The 20,538-nt window shown below is 46.2% G+C and overlaps 1 protein-coding gene across 5 annotated transcripts in view; it reads right to left on the bottom strand.

Moving 5' to 3' along the window:
• The window catches only part of MARK4 (microtubule affinity regulating kinase 4), a 42,310-nt gene extending 22,639 nt beyond the window's left edge, over positions 1 to 19,671 (bottom strand). Inside the window, exons 1-4 of one of the 5 annotated variants that reach the window (XM_069985549.1) lie at positions 19,583 to 19,671; positions 16,379 to 16,531; positions 15,553 to 15,750; positions 15,410 to 15,463 (exon numbers count right to left, since the gene is read on the bottom strand). In XM_069985549.1, the coding sequence (XP_069841650.1) occupies positions 15,410 to 15,463; positions 15,553 to 15,750; positions 16,379 to 16,420 (294 nt within the window). In that variant the 5' untranslated portion in view covers positions 16,421 to 16,531; positions 19,583 to 19,671. The other 4 variants (XM_069985551.1, XM_069985552.1, XM_069985554.1 and 1 more) reach the window with 4 other exon arrangements.
• Between the last annotated feature and the right edge of the window lie 867 nt (positions 19,672 to 20,538).

Here is a 20,538-nt window from a genome sequence, read left to right as displayed (position 1 = left end):
TGGGGACACAGCAGGCAACATTATTGCTATATAGGGACACAGCAGGGGGCATTATTACTATATAGGGGCACAGCAGGTGGTATTATTACTATATGGGGGCACAGCAGGAGGCATTATTACTATATGGAGGGCACAGCACAGGGCATTATTACTACATGGAGGGCACAGGCATTATTACTATATGGGTACACAGCAGGGGCATTATTACCATATGGGGAACACAGCAGGGGGCATTATTATTATATGGGGCACAGCAGGGGGCATTATTACTATATGGGGGCAAAGCAGGGGAGGCATAATTACTATATGGGCACACAGCAGAGGATTCTACATACAGGGGGCTACCCATATATCTGCTCACTTTACTGCACATAAAACCAAACAGCAGAATTATTACTGTATGGAACCCTATATGTGGAAAAGGGGAAGGGAGTTGCTGGAAAAGTGCGGAGCCTAAAGATGCTTGTCTGGCAGGTCCTGTGAGTCACTGAATGACGTTTTTTGTAGAACATTATTTGGTTGGGGTGCCCCGAGGTTGAAAAGGTTGGGAAACACTGATCTACACACATGATCTTATAAAACATTGGGTTCCCCAAACATGATCTCAGAAAACATAGTTCTATAGTTGTTGATGGGAGCCATTACTAAGTGACGGCCCAGACAATGATGATGATACTAAATTACTTAGAAACCTAGAAGAGCAGCAAATGACATCAGACCTCTAAGAAGGTCACATAATGTCACATCATACAAGACCCGACAGTGACATCACACATTGTCCATGAGCCAGCAGAGTTATCAGACATCATACATGAGCCAGCAGCGTTAACAGACATCATACATGAGCCAGCAGAGTAAGAAGATATCATACATAAACCAGCAGAGTTAACAGACATCATACATGAGCCAGCAGAGTTAGAAGATATCATACATGAGCCAGCAGAGTTAACAGACATCATACATGAGCCAGCAGAGTTAACAGACATCATACATGAGCCAGCAGTTAGAAGACATCATACATGAGCCAGCAGAGTTAACAGACATCATACATGAGCTAGCAGAGTTATAAGACATCATACATGAGCCAGCAGAGTTAGAAGACATCATACATGAGCCAACAGATTTAGCAGACATCAAACATGAGCCAGCATCACACCTCTAAGAAGAAGAAGCAGTGATGTCACACATCATACAAGAGCCAGCATGAATTCACATCATATACAGCGCGGCAGTGAGGGACATCAAACATCACACAAGGCATCATACATGAGCTGGAAGAGACATACATGAGCTACCAGTGAAATAATGAATGATACATAGGAGGCCAGACATGACAGAAGAGAGGGCAGCGACGTCAGACATCACGACAAAGCCAGCAATGACATCCGACATGTTAAAGGAACTATCAGTGACATCACACTTCATACAAGAGTCAGCAGTGGCATCACATATCATGCAAGATTTGGCAGTGACCTCAAATATCACAGAAAAGCTGGCAGTGACATCACTTATCACACATGAGCTGACAGTGACATTATCTAAAAGTAAATATATTTGACGTCATAAATCAAATTGTTAAAAACTGAACGATCAACATGGTCGTCTGACATTTTGCGACCAATAACATGATAACATGTGGTGTCTGGATCACAAGTGGCTCTCAGATAATGTGTTGGCCTCTCCTATGGATGGCAGAAGAAGATGATATGAATATAAGATGGTGGGCAGATTGTTGGGGCCAAGGGCCATGAGGCTAGTGTTTCTGAAACAGTGGCACAGCTGGATGTTTCCGAACCATGGTGTGAAGAGTGGACCAAGACTGAATGATCCATCCAGATATCTCACAGAAGATCACACATTTGGTACAACAGTGGACCAATAGACCCAGCAGTAAGACAAATGTCCACAATAACCATGAACTAGGGTTCTATAGCCGAAGACTGATATAGATTCCCCTAAAGACCCAGCATCATTGCAAACAACATCTCACATGACCCAAGGAAAGACGTCAATGGATTTTGGACACATAGCAGAGGGTAGTCTAGAGTGAAGGCCCTATTCCACGGGTCGTTTAGAGGAGCAATATCGTTCGTATTCGGCCGATATCGGCCGCTACGAACGATATTCGTCCCGTGGAATAGAGTGCAATGATCAGCCGACATCGTTCATGTCGGCTGATCGTTGCAGTCGCTTGTTTTTCAACATGTTGAAAAACAAGCGACTGATATAGCAGCGATCTGCTGCCGTCGCTCCGTTGAATAGGAGCATCGGCAGCAGACGCTGCTATATCCTATGGGCTGCCCGGACGATCAGCGACCCCCCGGGCAGCCCCCCCAGCAGCTCCCCGCCGCCCCTCCCGCACTCACCCGCTCGCTGACGCCACGTGGAATAGCGGCGGCAGCGAGCGGGGAACGAGGAGCAAACGAGCGCTAATAGCGCTCGTTTGCTCCTCCAAACGACTCGTGTAATAGGGGCATAACGGCCCTATTCCACCGGACGATTATCGTTTGCATAATCGTTAACGATTAACAATCTCAAACGACTGCTATTACGAAAGACCTGAAAACGTTCACTCATTTCCATGGAACGATAATCGTTACTTATGATCGTAATTGTGATAGTTTTTTCTTCGCTATTTATTCGCTATTGCGTTCGTATCTATTGCGAACGGCCGAACGATGTCTTATTCAATGCGAACGATTTGCGAACGTTTTGCGAATGAGCAACAATAAAAATAGGTCCAGGTGTTATAAAGTGATCAACAATTTCTCGTTCGGTTGTTAATCGTTAACTGCATTTCAACCGAACGATTACCGTTTAGATTCGAACAATTTAACGATAATCTGAACGATAATCGTCCGGTGGAATAGGGCCCTAAACCATATGGATGGATGGCTCCACATCTGGCATCAGCAGCTTTAAGCAGTTTCCCATAGTGGCACCATTCATGTTCAACAGACCACTGGCGGAGGTGTGATGGTTTGGGGAGCAGAACTTCATGGCAGGTCCTAGGACCGTTGGTCACCACATCACAATCCTTGAATGGTGAATGCTAATGGGACCACTATCCGACCATCTTTACCCACATCTTCTGGAAGACTTCCCCAACCACAGGGCCATCAACTTGACAATGCTTCTCATTGGGCTCAGATCACTAGAGAGCGGCTGGAGTAACATGACAATAAATTCTCCCCCCCAGCCTTGGCCTCCAAACTCACCGGAGTGTATGCTGAAATCGGTTGTGAGACCTGATCCCACCAAATGGCACGAGGGGAGAAACATACACCATTACTTCCACAGGCCGCCAACACTGAATTGTCCAAAATACGCATCATCAGGACATATAACTCCTTTGCGGGTGAAATACAACACATTCTGACCCACTACTGGCTGATCCTTATGTCTGACCACCTAGTAGCTACCATAGTTGAGGAGAGACCTATGATCACCTATAGAAGAAGCAGGAACTTGGGGATCATTTGGTACATAGCCACTTTGTACCACAACAAGTGATGATCGAAACGTTATGTTCGTATGAACATGACGCTAGTTGTTTGTGTTCGATTTGTTCAATGATAGGAATGGTTATAACGATCATTTTCAAACATATTAGAACTTGCGAATGTACACCACTGCGTAATTTACGCTTTGTGCCTGATAATCTGTACACATCTGTACAAATGTACGCAATCTGTACACAAATGAATGTAAATGAAATGTGAAAGCAACTGCGTAATTTACGCTTTGCACCTGATCATCTGTACGCATAAGCGTAGACCAAAACATACGCTTGTACCCTATGTTCGTTACTTGTTTGTGAATGTTCGCGAATACGAACAGATTACGATAATTTTTTATATGTTCGTGTTCGGGATCCGAAACGAACATCGGGGTACCTTTAAGTGTGGATGATGCAAAGCGTTTCAATATTTTTAAACAACTAAAATGTTTGGCACGTGCAATGTGGACAAGAAGTTCTCCAACAGTGAGTTTACTATTGTCCAAAGCCAAATATCACGGCGACATGCCCATGTTAGCTATCCTATGTGGGCAAACCAAAGAGGGAATTTCGCCCTAGAGTTTTGGAACATGTTGGCGACATCAATAACAACTGGGATGAACCTACATCATCTTGAGCCACCATTTGCACTATTGGAAGTAGTATGCCCCTTATCCCGACAGGGCGACCTGGATAGGGCCTTACTACATAAAAGAGGCCTGCTGGAGTTACCATCTATGGACGGTATCTGCACTGGGTCTAAAGAAGGCTTTGTTCATTTAATAACCAGATTGGACACTTAGATATTTATATATATAAAAAATATTGAGTACCCTGCTATACACTCCTGTCACACATGCAATTTTAATATCTGACATCTTATTTGATTATATTTAGTCCTCCTCTGGCAAGAATAGTGGTGGACGACCAGTGCACTGTACCTTCATTATGGTCACATATAATTGCTGTTTTTTACAATGTACATGACAAATATCCACTAAATATATCTTTATACCCCAGTCTCCTGAAATATACTCTTTATGCACACATTAAAACTAATTTGTTACTTACTATCATTATGTTCACTTGCTGTCTCCACCCGCGCATTTGCTCTTCACCACCCAGACTATCCATCATGCGAGGCCAGCTATCGGCAACTCCCACTAGAAGTCCGATACTATCACTTATTTAGCTTTTAGTGACATGCATTTGAGTGTCTCTGACTGGAAGTTTACCTGTCCATACAGGCCAAGAGACCCAGAACTCGTTGCGGACCAGAAATATCGTTCTCCGGCTAAGACCTGTGGGTCTATCGGCAAATACCACAGGATAAATGCTATCTGTAAACTGGTGATTAGCATGAATTCACTTTTTGTGACTACTTTTGTTTGCATTTTTTCTCTCCTGAGTATGTATGTATGTTTCCTGACGAACCTGTAGAAAATAGACAATGAAAACATGGCGGAACGCTTGCTCTTTTTGTTTGGAAGGACTCCCCTGAAATATCCGCCTAATAGGAGGTTTCGTATCTCTATTATTTATAATTGTTCTAGTTTGTCACACCTATTTGTATGTATTTTGCTTTTTTATTCTGTGCACTCAGTGGAGAATAGAGACTGTCATCATGGTTGGGGCCACTCTGTTAAAGGGGTTAAAAAAACATGGCCAATTTCTTCCAGAGATAACACAACCTGTCTCCAGTTCAGGTGTGGTTTGCAATTAAGCTTCAATCTCTTCAATGGAACGGAGTTGCAAAACCTGCACCCAAACTGGAGACAAGAGCAATGCTGTCTCTGGAAGAAAGTGGCCATGGGTTTCTAACGCTGGATTATATTGTGTTGCTATCTTTTCATCCAACAATGGTCAAAGAGATCATTCTTATTTACCCATACTAGTGAGACCACTAGGACCCCCATCTCTCTACAGGTACGGACACCAGCATCTAGTCCATTTGGTTTTATATGGCTATCAATATGGCACAAAGATTGAAGTATGGAAACTCAACTACCTTATGAGCACCTGTCTCTCTATTTATATGACATGCTATTGTGTTCTTGTAGAGACTGTCTCTCTCTCCTGCTTGAAGGTCAATGCACTGTCTGGTGCCCTGGATGAACAGTCGTGTTGCTGATGCTTAGTGTCGTCAGTGATAACAACAACCCAACGTATTTCAGCTCCCGCAGGTCCTGGCTTCTTCTCAAAGCCTCCTTGTACATAGCTGTAATTTAGGGTCTAAACACAGACAACATCTGACCCATTCTACTCTATGGTCCAATGAACTTGCCCAGAACCCCGGCCACAGTAAAAAAAGGACCTACACAGACTGTAATGCAGTTCGGGGTCCATAGACTTTTGCCTCCTTCAGTGCAAGGTCCGTGATAGCAGGTGGCCCACGAATGACACTCTGTGGGCCATAAGTGCCCTACGAAGTCAAATATGGATGCATGCAGTCTATTCGGTTAAAGGGTTGTATTATAGATGCTACCTGTTAGTTATGGGTAAAGCTGATGACCACTAGCTATATAGAGGGGGGAGCACATACTGGTGGCACGAAAATGTGTTACTTTTTTAATCCCGGAAGTCAGATGTACTGGCTTCATGCATTCCCTCAATGATGTGAAGGGAATGAGGAACATGCATCACCAATGCTGTCAGGATTAGTCATTGATAGTGATGAACCTTGCCTACCTTCAGTTGAGGCCAGTGCCCCATAATATAGAGCCAAAAGTATAAGGGAAACAAAAATAGTTATGGTGGCTTGGCGCAGGACTGGTCATGGTAATATGGGACCATTGATGACCACCAACTAGTGGGGCAGGAATCTTAGGCCGTATCTGCTTGGGATGGATCATAGACTTTACCGCTGATAGATTAGAAGACGCAGAAGCAGTTACTGTCTCATTTCACACAGACGCCAGTATCACATGACCTGAAGCCATCACTGCGGTCACAACAAAACATTCATTCATGCAAAGTGCAGTGGGGGGCACCTACGACTGGTGGTGGTGCCTCCGATGAGCCTGGCTCAAAGGGAATAAGCTGCATATATGATTTATTCATTGTGGAGCGCTCTCCATCCGTGCGGCTGCAGGGGCCCCATAAATAACTGATAAAGCAGTGATGATGTAAAAAGAGCGGCGACACTGGGGCAGACATCAACCTCAATAACCTAAACCATAGCCCCTTCACCTGGGGCACAAGTCAGACTCCACGTCCTAATCCATGTCATCTGCCCCTAAAGTCAACTTTCACGTCCTAATGCCTTGCACCTGCAAACGACGCAGATGTCAGCTTTCGCCAATCTCATGGCACGTGCAACCGGGGAAGACATCAAACTCCTAACGCATTACACCTGCATCTGGGGCAGACGTCAGCCTCCATGTCATAACCCATGACACCTGCATCTGGGGCAGACGTCAGCCTCCATGTCGTAACCAATGGCACCTGCATCTGGGGCAGACGTCAGCCTCCATGTCGTAACCCATGACACCTGCATCTGGGGCAGACGTCAGCCTCTATGTTGTAACCTATTACAACTGCATCCGAGGCAGATGTCAGCCTCAACATCCTAAATCATTACACCAGCATCTGAGGCAGACACCAGCCTCCACGTTGTAACCCATGGCACCCGCATCTGGGGGAGACATCAGCCTCCATGTTCTAATCCCTTGGCACTTGCAACCGGGGGAGACATCAGCCTCCATGTCCTAACCCATAGCACCTGCATCTGGGGCAGACATCAGCCTCCATGTCCTAACCCATGGCACCTGCAACCAGGACAGATGTAAGCCTCCATGTCCTAATCCATGGCACCTGTAGCCTACATGTTCTAACCCATGGCACCTGTACCCGAGAAAGGCATCAGCCTCAACGTCCTAACCCATGGCACCAGCAACATGGTGGTGCTGTCAAAATCTACAGCTGGAGCTGATACTCTTAATACAGGATACTATGAGAAAGCCTATAATGTATATACTGACCCTCCACCCACTTAGCTTTGTATTGTCTGATTTTGCCAGTACATTTACCCTCAGTATTGTGTAGTGCTGGAGAATGCTATCTTAATAAGAATTAATATTATTATTATTATTTTTCATAATTAAAGACTATGTTTTATTTCAGGGGGTATTGTGGCTTAGAGGTCCCCCCTACTATGTACGCCCCACATAGCAACAAGTGCCGTCAGACTCATTTGATCACTAGGACGGAGCACAAGACCTTGACCTAGTTATCCTGTTGGAGTAAAGATCCCGGATCACGTCCCAGATAGCTACAATTGATGTTCAATAAAGCACATGGTGACCGGGCCGGAAACAAGCCGCACGGAGAAAAGAGTTTATGAATTACAGTCCCAAGCACAGAGACGGGACAGACTTCTATGCCTCACATATACCAGAAACCATCCCCCATCATCTATCTACGATGTCTCCAGTTTCATATCCAACCATACACCATCATCTATCTATCCCCAGCTACACATCCAACCATCCTCCAACATCTATCCCCAGCTTCAGATCCAACCATTCTTCATCCTCTACTTATCCCCAGCTACACATCCAACCATCCTCAATCATCTTCTTATCCCCAGCTACACATCCAACCATCCTCCATCATCTACCCCCAGCTTCAGATCCAACCATTCTTCATCATCTACTTATCCCCAGCTCCACATCCAACCATCCTCCATCATCTAGCTGTCCCCAGCTACACATCACACCATCCTCCATAATGTACCTGAGCCCAGCTACACATCCAACCATCCTCCATTATGTATCCCCAGCTCCACATCCAACCATCCTCCATAATGTACCTGACCTCAGCTACACATCCAACCATCCTTCATCATCTATACCCAGCTACACATCCAACCATCCTCCATAATGTACCCGACCCCAGCTACACATCCAACCATCCTCCATCATCTATGCCCGGCTACACATCCAACCATCCTCCATAATGTACCCGACCCCAGCTACACATCCAACCATCCTCCATAATGTACCCGACCCCAGCTACACATCCAACCATCCTCCATAATGTACCTGACCCCAGCTACACATCCAACCATCCTCCATGATCTACTTATCCCCAAGTACACATCCAACCATCCTCCATCATCTACCTGTCCCCAGCTACATATCCAACCATCCTCCATAATCTACCTGTCCCCAGCTACACATTCCACCATCCACAATCATCTAGCTGTCCCCAGCTACACATCCCACCATCCTCAATCATCTAGCTGTCCCCAGCTACACATCCAACCATTCTCCACCATCTATCCGCAGCTACACATCCAACCATCCTCCATCATCTACCTGTCCCTAGCTACACATCCAACCATCTATCATCATCTACTTGTCCCCAGCTACACATACAACCATCCTCTGTCATCTACCTATCACCAACTACATATCCAACCATCCTCCATCATCTACCTGTCCCCAGCTACACATACAACCATCCTACATCATCTATCCCCAGCTACACATCCAACCATCCTTCATCCTCTACCTGTCCCCAGCTACACATACAACCATCCTATCATCAACTTATCCCCAGCTACTTTATATATTACCTGCCACCACCTGCACCAGCCACTTTAAACCAATGCACCAATACTTTAAACATGAGGTGTTGCCCACGCTCAGGGCCCCACTATACTCTGCTACACCATAATTAAAATAGTCACAAAGTGGAAATTACCAATTAATAAACCAAAGCTGGACAGAAGGAAAACGTTACTCACTGCAGTATCCCTTAGCTTATCATAGTTTCTTTATTGATCCTATTCCATCTGCACAGCATAATCCCCACAGAGTATGGCAAGATGTTTCCACGCCACTCACTCCAAGGAAGCCGTCCTAACACGTAACGTTTCAGGAGCCAACGCTTCCTTCCTTATGCGTCATGCTCCTGAAACTTCACATGTCAAGACAGCTTCCTTGGAGTGAGTAGCGTGGAAACATATTGCCATATACAACCAGCACACCTGCTTTATCTACCTGCCGCCAGCTACACATCCAACTAAGCGGCATCATATACCTACCACCAGCTGCACAACCAGCATCTCCATCATCTATCTGAAACCAGATATATATATATATATATATATATATATGTATATATACCAGTCATATAACCGGCTTCTCCAATGTCTACCTGCCACTAGTTATATAACCAGCTCCTCCATCATCTACATGCCACCAGTAATAAAACCAGCTTGACCATCATCTACAGGAGCTACAACTAATATAACAAGGGGATTCTCCAAACCTGAAGAAAAATGTCATTGTTTTCCTGCCAAATCTTTTCAATGTTCAATGGGCCAAACCCAGTCCAATTGTGACTATGTTCGGTTCATTGAACAAATGCATGCTCTTTCTTAGCTGGACTCAAAAATGCGGTTGACAATTTGCACTATAACAGTACACTTGAAATTGTTAAAAAAACAAACAAAAAAAAACATGTTGCTGGGATGGAGTAAAAATAGAATAAAAACCTATACTTACCTAGCCCTGGTACCCACAGCTTCCCAGATATTTCAGCTTCTTCTGGCTCTGAAGACAAGGCCCAGTGAAGGACCTTCCTGGCTGCAGCAGAGTTCAATTTCGCTCAGTGATTGGCTAATTAGTAAGGTCCTACACCAAGTGCTCATCTTCAAAGTCGTAAGCATCAAGGGGAACTGTGGCCACCAGGGTTAGGTGAGTATAAGTTCTTATTCTATTTTATTCCTCCACCCCAGTAGCATTTCTTTTTTACCATAGGTTGGAATATCCCTTTAACACCAACAAAATGCAACCACTATTTCTTCAGTACAATTAGACAAAACATCCTATTCTTATCTTCCTATTTTTTCCATTCTTAAAAGCCAAAAATTTTACACAAAAAATGTGACAAGACTTACCCTCAGCAGAATGGGACATTTCATACAACCTTAAAATTACAGATGAGCTCTAAGGTCCATATCTCTACATTCTATCATAATTTAGACCCCTCCGTGGGCTACAGAACTCAAATCAATGGGACCCAAAAATGACCTGGACACTGCAGACCTTTTTACCATGCTGGAATACTCTCTATATACAGCTCTCCAAATGATATATCTACTCTACACTGGGATTTAGAACACATTTTAACAACATTTACAGATCCTCGTGGACCATGGGCAACGACAGACAGGACCTGTCCCATTGAGATGAATGACAAAGGCTTCTAGGTCTAGCTAATCCTCCCATATCCCACTTAACAAATTATTTCTAGAGAAAGTGTGGATCCTGTACAATATCTATAGGCTTCTATGGGACGGAGAAGTTCTGTACTATCACTTATAAATGACAGTATCTATATCCTTCAACAGAACAGACAGACCCTGGACATGGTGTGAACTGACAGGGTTTTCTGCAGCCGCTATTCAGTGAATAGCAGCTGCAGATAACTGACATCCCGAGTATACTATATACTATGTGTACACTCTGTCCGGAATTAGTTCGGAACTTACTTTGTGTGAACATGGCCTTATACTAGGCAGACATATGCTACACAGTATTTATAGGTTTCTATGGGGCAGATAGAATCCTTACAAAATGTATAGTATTTTTTTATGGCAAACATACCCTAAGTGGCCCTGTTATCAGAGCCCCCATCTACAGCTACTATGAAGGGATGAACTTGGTCTCCACAATGCTTAGATAAGTCACACTGGCTCCACAGGTATCAGGGGAGCCAGGGTACACCAAAAAAACAGAGGCATGGATCCATCTAACTAGCCATGTTTCTCCACAGAGATCTGGATCCATCTGACCGGCCATGCTTTTCCACAGGGATCTGGAGCCATCTGACCGGCCATGTTTCTCCACAGAGATCTGGAGCCATCTGACCGGCCATGCTTTTCCACAGAGATCTGGAACCATCTGACCGGCCATTTTTCTCCAAAGAGATCTGGAGCCATCTTACTCGCCATGTTTCTCCACAGAGATCTGGAGATATCTGACCGGCCATGCTTCTCCACAGAGATTTGGAGCCATCTGACTGGCCATGTTTCTCCACAAAGATCTGGATCCATCTGACCGGCCATGTTTCTCCACAGAGATCTGGATCTATCTGACCATCCTTGTTTCTTCACAGAAATCTAGATCCATCTGACCGTCCGTGTTTCTTCAAATAAATCTGGATCCATCTTACCTGACCATTTTTCTCCACAGAGATCTGGATCCATTTGACCGAGCTTTGTTACTTCCCAGAGATCTGTATCTACCTGACTGCTAATGTTTTTCACAGAAATCTGGATCCACCTGGCCAGGCCATATTTTTTCACAGAGATCTGGATTCATGTGACATGTTTCTCTGAAGACATCTGGATGCATTTGACCAGGTCATGAGTTTCCACAGAGATTTGAATCCACCTGCCAGGACATGTTTCTCCAAGGAAATTCTGGTTCCATCTGACCAGGCCAAGTTTTTCCATACATATTTGGATCCATCTGACCATCCATGTTACTCCACAGAGATTTGAATCCATCTAAGCAGCTATGTTTCTTCCCAGAGATCTGTATCCACCTGATGGTCATGTTTCTTCACAAAGATCTGGATCCACCTGGCCAGGCCATGGTTTTCCACAGAGATCTGGATCCACCTGGCCAGGCCATGGTTTTCCACAGAGATGTGGAGCCAACTTAATAGGCCATGTTTCTCAAAATAAATCTGGTTCCATCTGACAAGGCCAAGTTTTTCCAGATATCTGGATCCATCTGACCGGCCATTTTCTCCACAGAGATTTGTATCCATCTGACAAGCCATGTTTCTCCAAGAGATCTGGTGCATCTGACAGGACATGATGTTTTTCCACAGAGATCTGGATCCACCTGCCAGGCCATGTTTTACCAAGAAAAATCTGTTTCAATCTGACCAGGCCAAGTTTCTCCACAGAGATTTGAATCCATCTGACCAGGTCTTGCTTCTCCACAGAGATCTATATCCATGTGACTGACCATGTTTCTTCACTGCTCAGAGGTACAATTTTTTTTGCTCTTTTGCCCCCTCGAGTCTTTCCTTCCTGTTTCCCTTAGACACAATGGCGCTGGAGCTGGTCCTGCTATTATAGTCCATCTGTGCTCAGGCTCGGTGGGTTGTGGTCCAGACATGTTAGTCAGACACCAGTGTTGTATTCGGCTGCAGTTTCCTGACTGTGCTCCAAAAGAATAATTCCTGACATCCTCCTCTGATCCCTTTCGGCGACAAGTTGCTTCTGTCTGAAGGATCCCCTTTCTCTAGATGTTTTTTCCTCCATATACTGCTTCAGGAGAAACTTCACAAGGTTGGCAGTGAGACCCCGGCCCCAGCTAGTCTACCAGCAATGACCAGGCCTCATATCATGTCTCTCTGATCACTGGATTCACACTGAAACCGATCCTCAGAAAAGAGATCACTGGAATTTTAGCTACTCTCCTGTCACCAGGTCTAATGTCCACCTAAAGGCTGCAGCCTCTAATAAAGGGGGCCATTCGGTGTACGCTATACAGTATCTTTAGACGCCTACAATGTATGATGTTCCCATACAAAAGTGGTGTACTGGACTTTTCTCCACTTAAGATTGTGCATTTTAGACACCTTTTCACCACTTTTACACACCGATACGGGAAAGCGGAGTGATTTATAAAAAAAAATGGGGCGTGGCCTACTTTGCACCAAAAAGCAACTGAATCTGGATGAAAATTTTGTTGGCCTTCAACCCAAGTAATAGCTGTTGTAAACTTTGGATACAAAAAACTAGACAGTCTTTAAAGAGGATGTACCTTAAGGTACATCCTCTTTAATCTGACCCACGAATAGAATGGCGCCGTCACGAGGAAGCCGGTGTCGTGGCCCGTTTTTTTAAACGCGACCTGGTTCCCGTGTACGGCGCCGTTATATGCACGGGTACCGGGCCAGGGCTGAAGCACAGGAGGCGGGCCTGCCCGCCCCCAGTGGGCGGAATCCCCTGCCCCTCTATGACGCGGTTCCATTAATTCTAATGGAGCCGCATCATAGAGGGGAGGGAATTCCCTCCCACTGGGGGCAGGACTGTGCTTCAGCCCCGGCCTGCTACCTGTGCATGGAACGGCGCCGTACACGGGAAACGGGTCGCGTTTAAAAAGAACGGACCTTGGCACCCACTTCCCCATGACAGCGCCGTTCTATCCGTGGGTCAGATTAAAGAGGATGTACCTGATGGTACACTCTCTTTCAGTTTGACAGATTTATCAAACATCCTGATTACTTTGGCACGTTTAAAGATTGTCTAGTCTAAGTTTGCACTTAATTGTGGGCTTATGTCTATATGCTTCTGGGAGAAAACATATCCTGAATATATACAGGCTTCTATGGGTTAGATGTATCCTGTATAGTATCTATAGGCTCCTATGGGTAAGATGTATCTTGTACAGGCTCCGATGCGATGGGGCAGATGTATCATGTATAGTATCTTTAGGCTACTATGGGTACTCTAGAGGTGCATCCATAACAGTATGTATCTTGTACAGTATCTATAATCTACAGGCTTCTATGAGTAAGACGTATCCTATACAGTATCTATAGGCTTCAATGAGTAAGATGAATCCTGTACAGTATCTATAGGCTTCTATGGATGAGATGAATCCTGTACAGTATCTATAGGCTTCTATGAGTATGATGTATCCTGTACTGTATGCATATTATTATTTATTTTTGAACAGCACTTGGTTACATATAGGCTCCTACGGGGCAGTTGTATCCTGTACAGTATCTATACGCTTCTATGAGGCAGGTGTATCCTTTATAGTATCTATAAGCTCCTAAGGGGCAGATGGATCCAGTATAATATATAGAATAAATGTGGCAGACATAATATGTACAGTCTATAGACATTTTTGTGTCTCCTCTTCTTTTATCCTGCGTTTTGAAGGTTTAGATCTTGACGGCAATTTTTGGAACCGAAAGTCACACAGATATGACCATACGGATGACTGTCTCCTAGCTATAAGTTTTATACAGGAGTACATCTCCAGGTCTGGTAAAGTGGCGTGAACTTAGTCTGATAACAAGGACCTCACCTGCCTGGTCACTGCCAAACAGGTCCCGAAAGAGGTGAAAACTATACTGTCTACTGTGGTCCCACCGCCATATACTGCACCTTCCAGGGCGTGTGGGGATGTATACAATAATGTATAGCAGGCTTCCTGCACGGAATCTCATTGAACAACACTTCCTGCCAGCTACATGGAGAGAATTTGCCGCCCGCTGTTGTCGGATCCTGTGGCGAGTAATAACCATGGCGCCATGCAGAAATACATCACTGTGTACCTGCTACATCGTGCTTAGTTGTGGTACTACAACTCTAAGTATGCTCTGCCAGATACAATTTTCTGCATCGTCGTGATGCCTTAAATGAAATGTCTGGTCAAAATGAAAAATCATCTAAGGGAGGGGGTGCGGCAACTTAATAAGGAATGTGTCTAATTTATACCATTCCCTGTGCCCCAGCATCGCTGCATCACCAAGGACCCCTGCCGGCCTTCTGCTCCTACAATGTCAGGACCTGGCTCAGGACAGTCGGTCAGTGACTTGGGCGGGACACTGCTGCAGTCACTGACTGGACACCGGAACAAGTGAGCTTGTGACGTGGCGCTGCAGGGGCCCTGGGACAGGTAAGTATAGATTCTTTTTTATGTTCTTACATCCACCTGGAGTTCTCTTATAATGGATGTCTGCATCAACATCATTATGCACATCATGGGGCCCAAGCCTAGTGTAGTCAGTGCTCTCCATGCTCTCTGGTGTCAACAGATGACTTTTCCATAATCCTTCACTCCGTGTACCTGCCATTTGCCCATATATACCCAAATAAAAAGAGGTTGAAGCCCCCCCATGATCCCCAGGACACAAACATCTCACCTTTTGGAGGCTGCTAGGGTTCAGCTGAGTTTTATCAATGATTTTAATAGCAACCTGAAAGTAAAAGAACCAAAAATGAAAACCGGTGATCAAGTGACACGCTAAACACACATATAGACACCAATACACTTCAGGACTCTCACCTCTCTCCCGGTCAGGACATGTCTCGCCAACTTCACTTTAGCAAAGTTGCCCTTGCCGATGGTCCTCAGGAGCCTGTAATTGCCTACATGAGGCTCATCGGGGGCGGAGCTCCGTGATCGAGCTCCTGGGGGGCGGGACGGCCAAGAGGAGGAGGAAGAGGAGGTTGTCGAGCCTTTCTCAGAACGGGTAGAACCAGTCTGAAAGAGTAAGAAGAAAGCAGACGGTGTTACGTATCAGCTGTGAATGGAGATTCTATAAATAAGACGCTGAATTAAAACTTCCGTTCACAAATTATCCTCCCCCGACCGCTCTGACAATGGCGCCAGCCCAAGCGAGATCCTCCTCCGCCGCTTATCAATTAACAACGTGGCCTCCCCCTCACAAAATGTTCATTGAATTACAAACTTCTGATAAACAAGACCCCCGTACAATGGAGGCATAACAATAACACAGCCCCCAACCCTACCGTACTGATAGGAGGGACCCCGACTAGGTAACAGGAAGGCCTCGATCTTTTTGTCAGGTCCAAGGAGAATTGCTACGGCCTGCACCTCATATAACATGGTACAATATATATATAACCCCATGTGGAATAAGCCCCCCCCCGCTCTAATTAAAGAGACAGCAAAACACAGATTCACATTCAGGGGCGCAGAACGCCAGACAGACCGGCCGGCAATATATATGGATCACACCCACCGCACCGGCGCAAATGTGTCGCCCAGACGGAAAGGTGCAGAGAAAAGGAACGCACCCACAAATGTAACACCCCCCCCCATAACCCGAGACATCACGCTAACATGAATGAGGGGCGAGACCACTCACCGTGTCATTTATCCTCTCGCTGCCGGTGGAAGCACGAGACATGTTCAGGCCAGAAGAGACGGCTCCAGCCCAGTGTCAATCAGACATCCTTCCTGCTCCCCTATGGTGGTCTGCCCAGCGCTCTCACAGCATTCCTCTGCACTCTAGAGGGGGCTGCCAGGAGGATGATGGGGGTAAAATGAAGAAGGATGAGGAGGATGGGGATACAGGGAGGTAGGACGGGGGTGAAGATGAGGAGTATGGGGTGAGCGGGTTAATGAAGGAGGATGATGGGGGTGAAGATGAGAAGGATGGGGAGGATGGAGGTGAGGGTATAGAGAAGGAGGATAAGGGTGAGGATATAATGAAGAAGGATGTGAATAAGGGTATAATGAAGGAGGATGGGGGTGAGGGTAGAGAGAAGGAGGATGAGGAGGATGGGGGTGGCTTTTTCTCAGCAGTAGGGAGCTGGCCCCATCATCCGCCCTCTTGTTGGCTCAGGCCCTGCGGTCTTTTCCTGCCTCTGTCAGTGGATGTCTTCGAGGCCTGAGCTCTCCCACCTGGACGTTCAGTCCCTGGCTGTCTCAAGCTGTCTCTCCATGGTGCCCTGGCAGCTGTCTCTCTGGGCGGGTCAGCTCTCTGACTGCTCCCTCCCCCCTCCTGCCTCTTAAACAGACAGTCCTCCTCATCACTGACAATGAATGGGAGGCGGTGACAGCGCAGGGAGGGTGGGGGAGCAGGACGGTAAAGAAAGGGTCAATTCCTAGGGATAACATAAAGGTGAGGCAAAGTGGAGCTACTCACAGGGATCCTGGCACAAGAGGGGTTAATCTGGGAACACAGCCTGGCACAGAAGAGGTTAATATGAGGACACAGAGAGCCTGGCACAGGGGGTGGATAATATGAGGACACAGAGAGCCTGGCACAGAAGAGGTTAATCTGGGGACACATAAAGCTTGGCACAAGAGGGGTTAATCTGGAGACACATAGGGCCTGGCAAAGGATGGGTTAATCTGGGGACACATAGATTCTGGCATGGGGGGAAGGGGGGTCAGTCTGGGGAAAAATAGAACCTGGTACACAAGTGGTTTATTTTGGAAAAAAGAGACGGGCACAAGGGGGTAATCTTGGGACACATACAGTATGGCACATGATGGGTTAAATTGGGACATACAGAACTTGGCACAGGAGGGGGTTAATCTGGGGACACATACACCTGGCACAGGAGGGGTTAATCTGGGGACATATACACCTGGCACAGGAGGGGTTAATCTGGGGACATATACACCTGGCGCAGGAGGGGTTAATCTGGGGAAATATAAACCTGGCACAGGAAGGGTTAATCTGGGGACATATACACCTGGCACAGGAGGGGTTAATATTAGGACACACAGAGCTTGGCACAGAAGGGTTTAATATGAAGACACATAGAGCCCTGTAATCGGTAATCTGGGGGACATATGCACCCGGAACGGGGGTGGGGGGTTGGGGGGGTGGTAGGGGTTAGTGTTAATCTGGGGACATATACACCTGGAACCAGGGGGGGGGGGGTAATCTGGGGACATATACACTTGGAACAGGGGGGTAATCTGGGGACAAATACAGCCTGGCACAGGAGGGGTTAATATTAGGACACAGAGCTTGGCACAGAAGGGGTTAATATGAGGATACATACAGCCTGGCACGGGGGTTAATCTGGAGAAAAATAGAACCTGGCACACATGAGGTTCATTTGTTTTTGGAATAAAGCAACTATGTTTTTCTAATCCTGGATAACCCCTTAAATCTGCCTATACATAGAGCCTGGTACAGAAGGGGTTAATATGTGGAGACATAAAGCCTGGCACAGGAGGGGTTAAGGTGAGGACACATAGAGCCTGGCACAGAAGGGGTTAATGTGAGAGCACACAAAGCCTGGCACATGAGGGGTTAAGGTGAGGGCACATAGAGCCTGGCACAGGAGGGGTTAACGTGTGGACACATAGAAACCTGGCACCTGAGGGGTTAATGTGAGGAGACATAGAGCCTGGCACGGGAGGGGGGGGGGGGGGTGATCTGGGGACATATACACCTGGCACAGGAGGGGTTAATCTGGAGACATATACACCTGGCACAGGAGGGGTTAATCTGGGGGCATATACACCTGGCGCAGGAGGGGTTAATCTGGGGAAATACACACCTGGCACATGAAGGGTTAATCTGGTGACATATACACCTGACACAGGAGGGGTTAATATTAGGACGCAGAGCTTGGCACAGGAGGTTACGGGGGGGGGGGGGGGGGGGGGGGGTTAATCTGGGGACATATGCACCTGGAACGGGGGGGGTTAATCTGGGGACATATACACCTGGAACAAGGGGGATTAATGTGGGGACACATACAGTCTAGAGAAAAATAGAACCTGGCACATGAGGTTCATTTTGGACACAGAGTGTGTGTTTTGGGAATAAAGTATCTATGTTTTTCTAATCCTGGATAACCCCTTTAATCTGCCTATACATAGAGCCTGGTACAGAAGGGGTTAATATGTGGAGACATAAAGCCTGGCACAGGAGGGGTTAAGGTGAGGACACATAGAGCCTGGCACGGAAGGGGTTAATGTGAGAGCACACAAAGCCTGGCACAGGAGGGGTTAATGTGTGGACACATAGACAGTGGCACCTGAGGGGTTAATGTGAGGAGACATAGAGGCTGGAACATGAGGGGTTAATATTAGGACACATAGAGCCTGGGAAAGAAGGGGTTAATGTGAGGGCACACGGACACTGGCACCTCTGGGGTTAATGTAAGAAGACATAGAGCCTGGTACATGAGGGGTTAATGTGAAGGCACACAGCGCCTGGCACATGAGGGGTTAATGTGAGGAGACATGGACACTGGCACAGGAGTGGGTTAATGTGAGAGGACACACACACACACACACACAGGTACAGGAGGGGTTAATGTGAGGGGACACACACAGGCACAGGAGGGGTTAATGTGAGCGGGGACACACACACACACACACAGGCACAGGAGGGGTTAATGTGAGGGGACACACACAAACAGGCACAAGAGGGGTTAATGTGAGGGACACACACACACACACACACACACACACACACACACACACACACACACACACACACACACACACACACACACACACACACACACACACACACACACACACACACACACACACACACACACGGTTCTCAGTCATCTGACAGTAAAAGGGTTACCTCAGATTCGAAAAAAAAAGTCATCATGGGGTAGGCGGGGCCATATACAGCCGTGGATTATGATTGGTTACTGGATGGTCCTAGCGACAGCCCTTGACCCAATCATAAACCGCAAGAGGGGAGAGACCGTCCGGAACCGTCAGTGAGTGAGGCCTGGCAATCACGCCCACAGGGGGAGGAGTAATAGTTGCGCATACGTAAAAGCGATGGGTAATTTATGCATATAGGACAGTGCCGCCCCCCTCCTTTATTTCTATTGGAGTGGTCCTACAAAAAGTCGGCATTAGGAAAGTGCAGCTAAGTGGGAAGTACCATGACAGAAGGAGGGGTGTGGAAGGAAGGAGAGCTTCAGTGTGCAAGCATCATCATTTATACGTAACAATTACTGAATGAATCTAATGATTTCTAAACGATAAGCATTGGAATGGAAGTCATTGATGCTGTGATGCTGCTGTCCGAGCTTATGTATCTAATCCTACCGTGTGATACAATGTGCTGAGCCTGAGTTTATCACGTTTTAAACTGTGTAGAGCTGTGTATCTAATTCTCTTTTGTGATACTGTCTGCTGAGCTGCAGTATCCAAACCTATTATGTGTGATACATTACCTCAGTCGTGTATCTAATGATACATAATTCTGTTTGCAGAACTGTTTCTAAGCCTGTCTTGTGTGGTACCTGTATCTAAGCCTGTCTTGTGTGGTTCCTGTATCTAAACCTGTCTTGTGTGGTACCTGTATCTAAGCCTGTCTTGTGTGGTACCTGTAAGACTGTCATGTGCCATACAAACTTCATTACCTTTGTATCTAAGCTTTCAGTATGTGGTACTCTATACTGTGCTATTGGATCTAATCCTGTCAGGCATGATACTAGCCTATAATGTGTGATACTGACAGCTCAGCCTCTGTAGCTAAGCCTAAGCTATTGTCAACTGGGCCACTGTATCTAAATCAATCAT

Source organism: Dendropsophus ebraccatus, chromosome 10 (assembly GCF_027789765.1).
Source record: "Dendropsophus ebraccatus isolate aDenEbr1 chromosome 10, aDenEbr1.pat, whole genome shotgun sequence".
In the NCBI taxonomy this organism is placed as follows: domain Eukaryota; kingdom Metazoa; phylum Chordata; class Amphibia; order Anura; family Hylidae; genus Dendropsophus; species Dendropsophus ebraccatus.
Note: the sequence above shows the minus strand (reverse complement) of the source record. Positions and strands in the feature narration are given on the sequence as shown.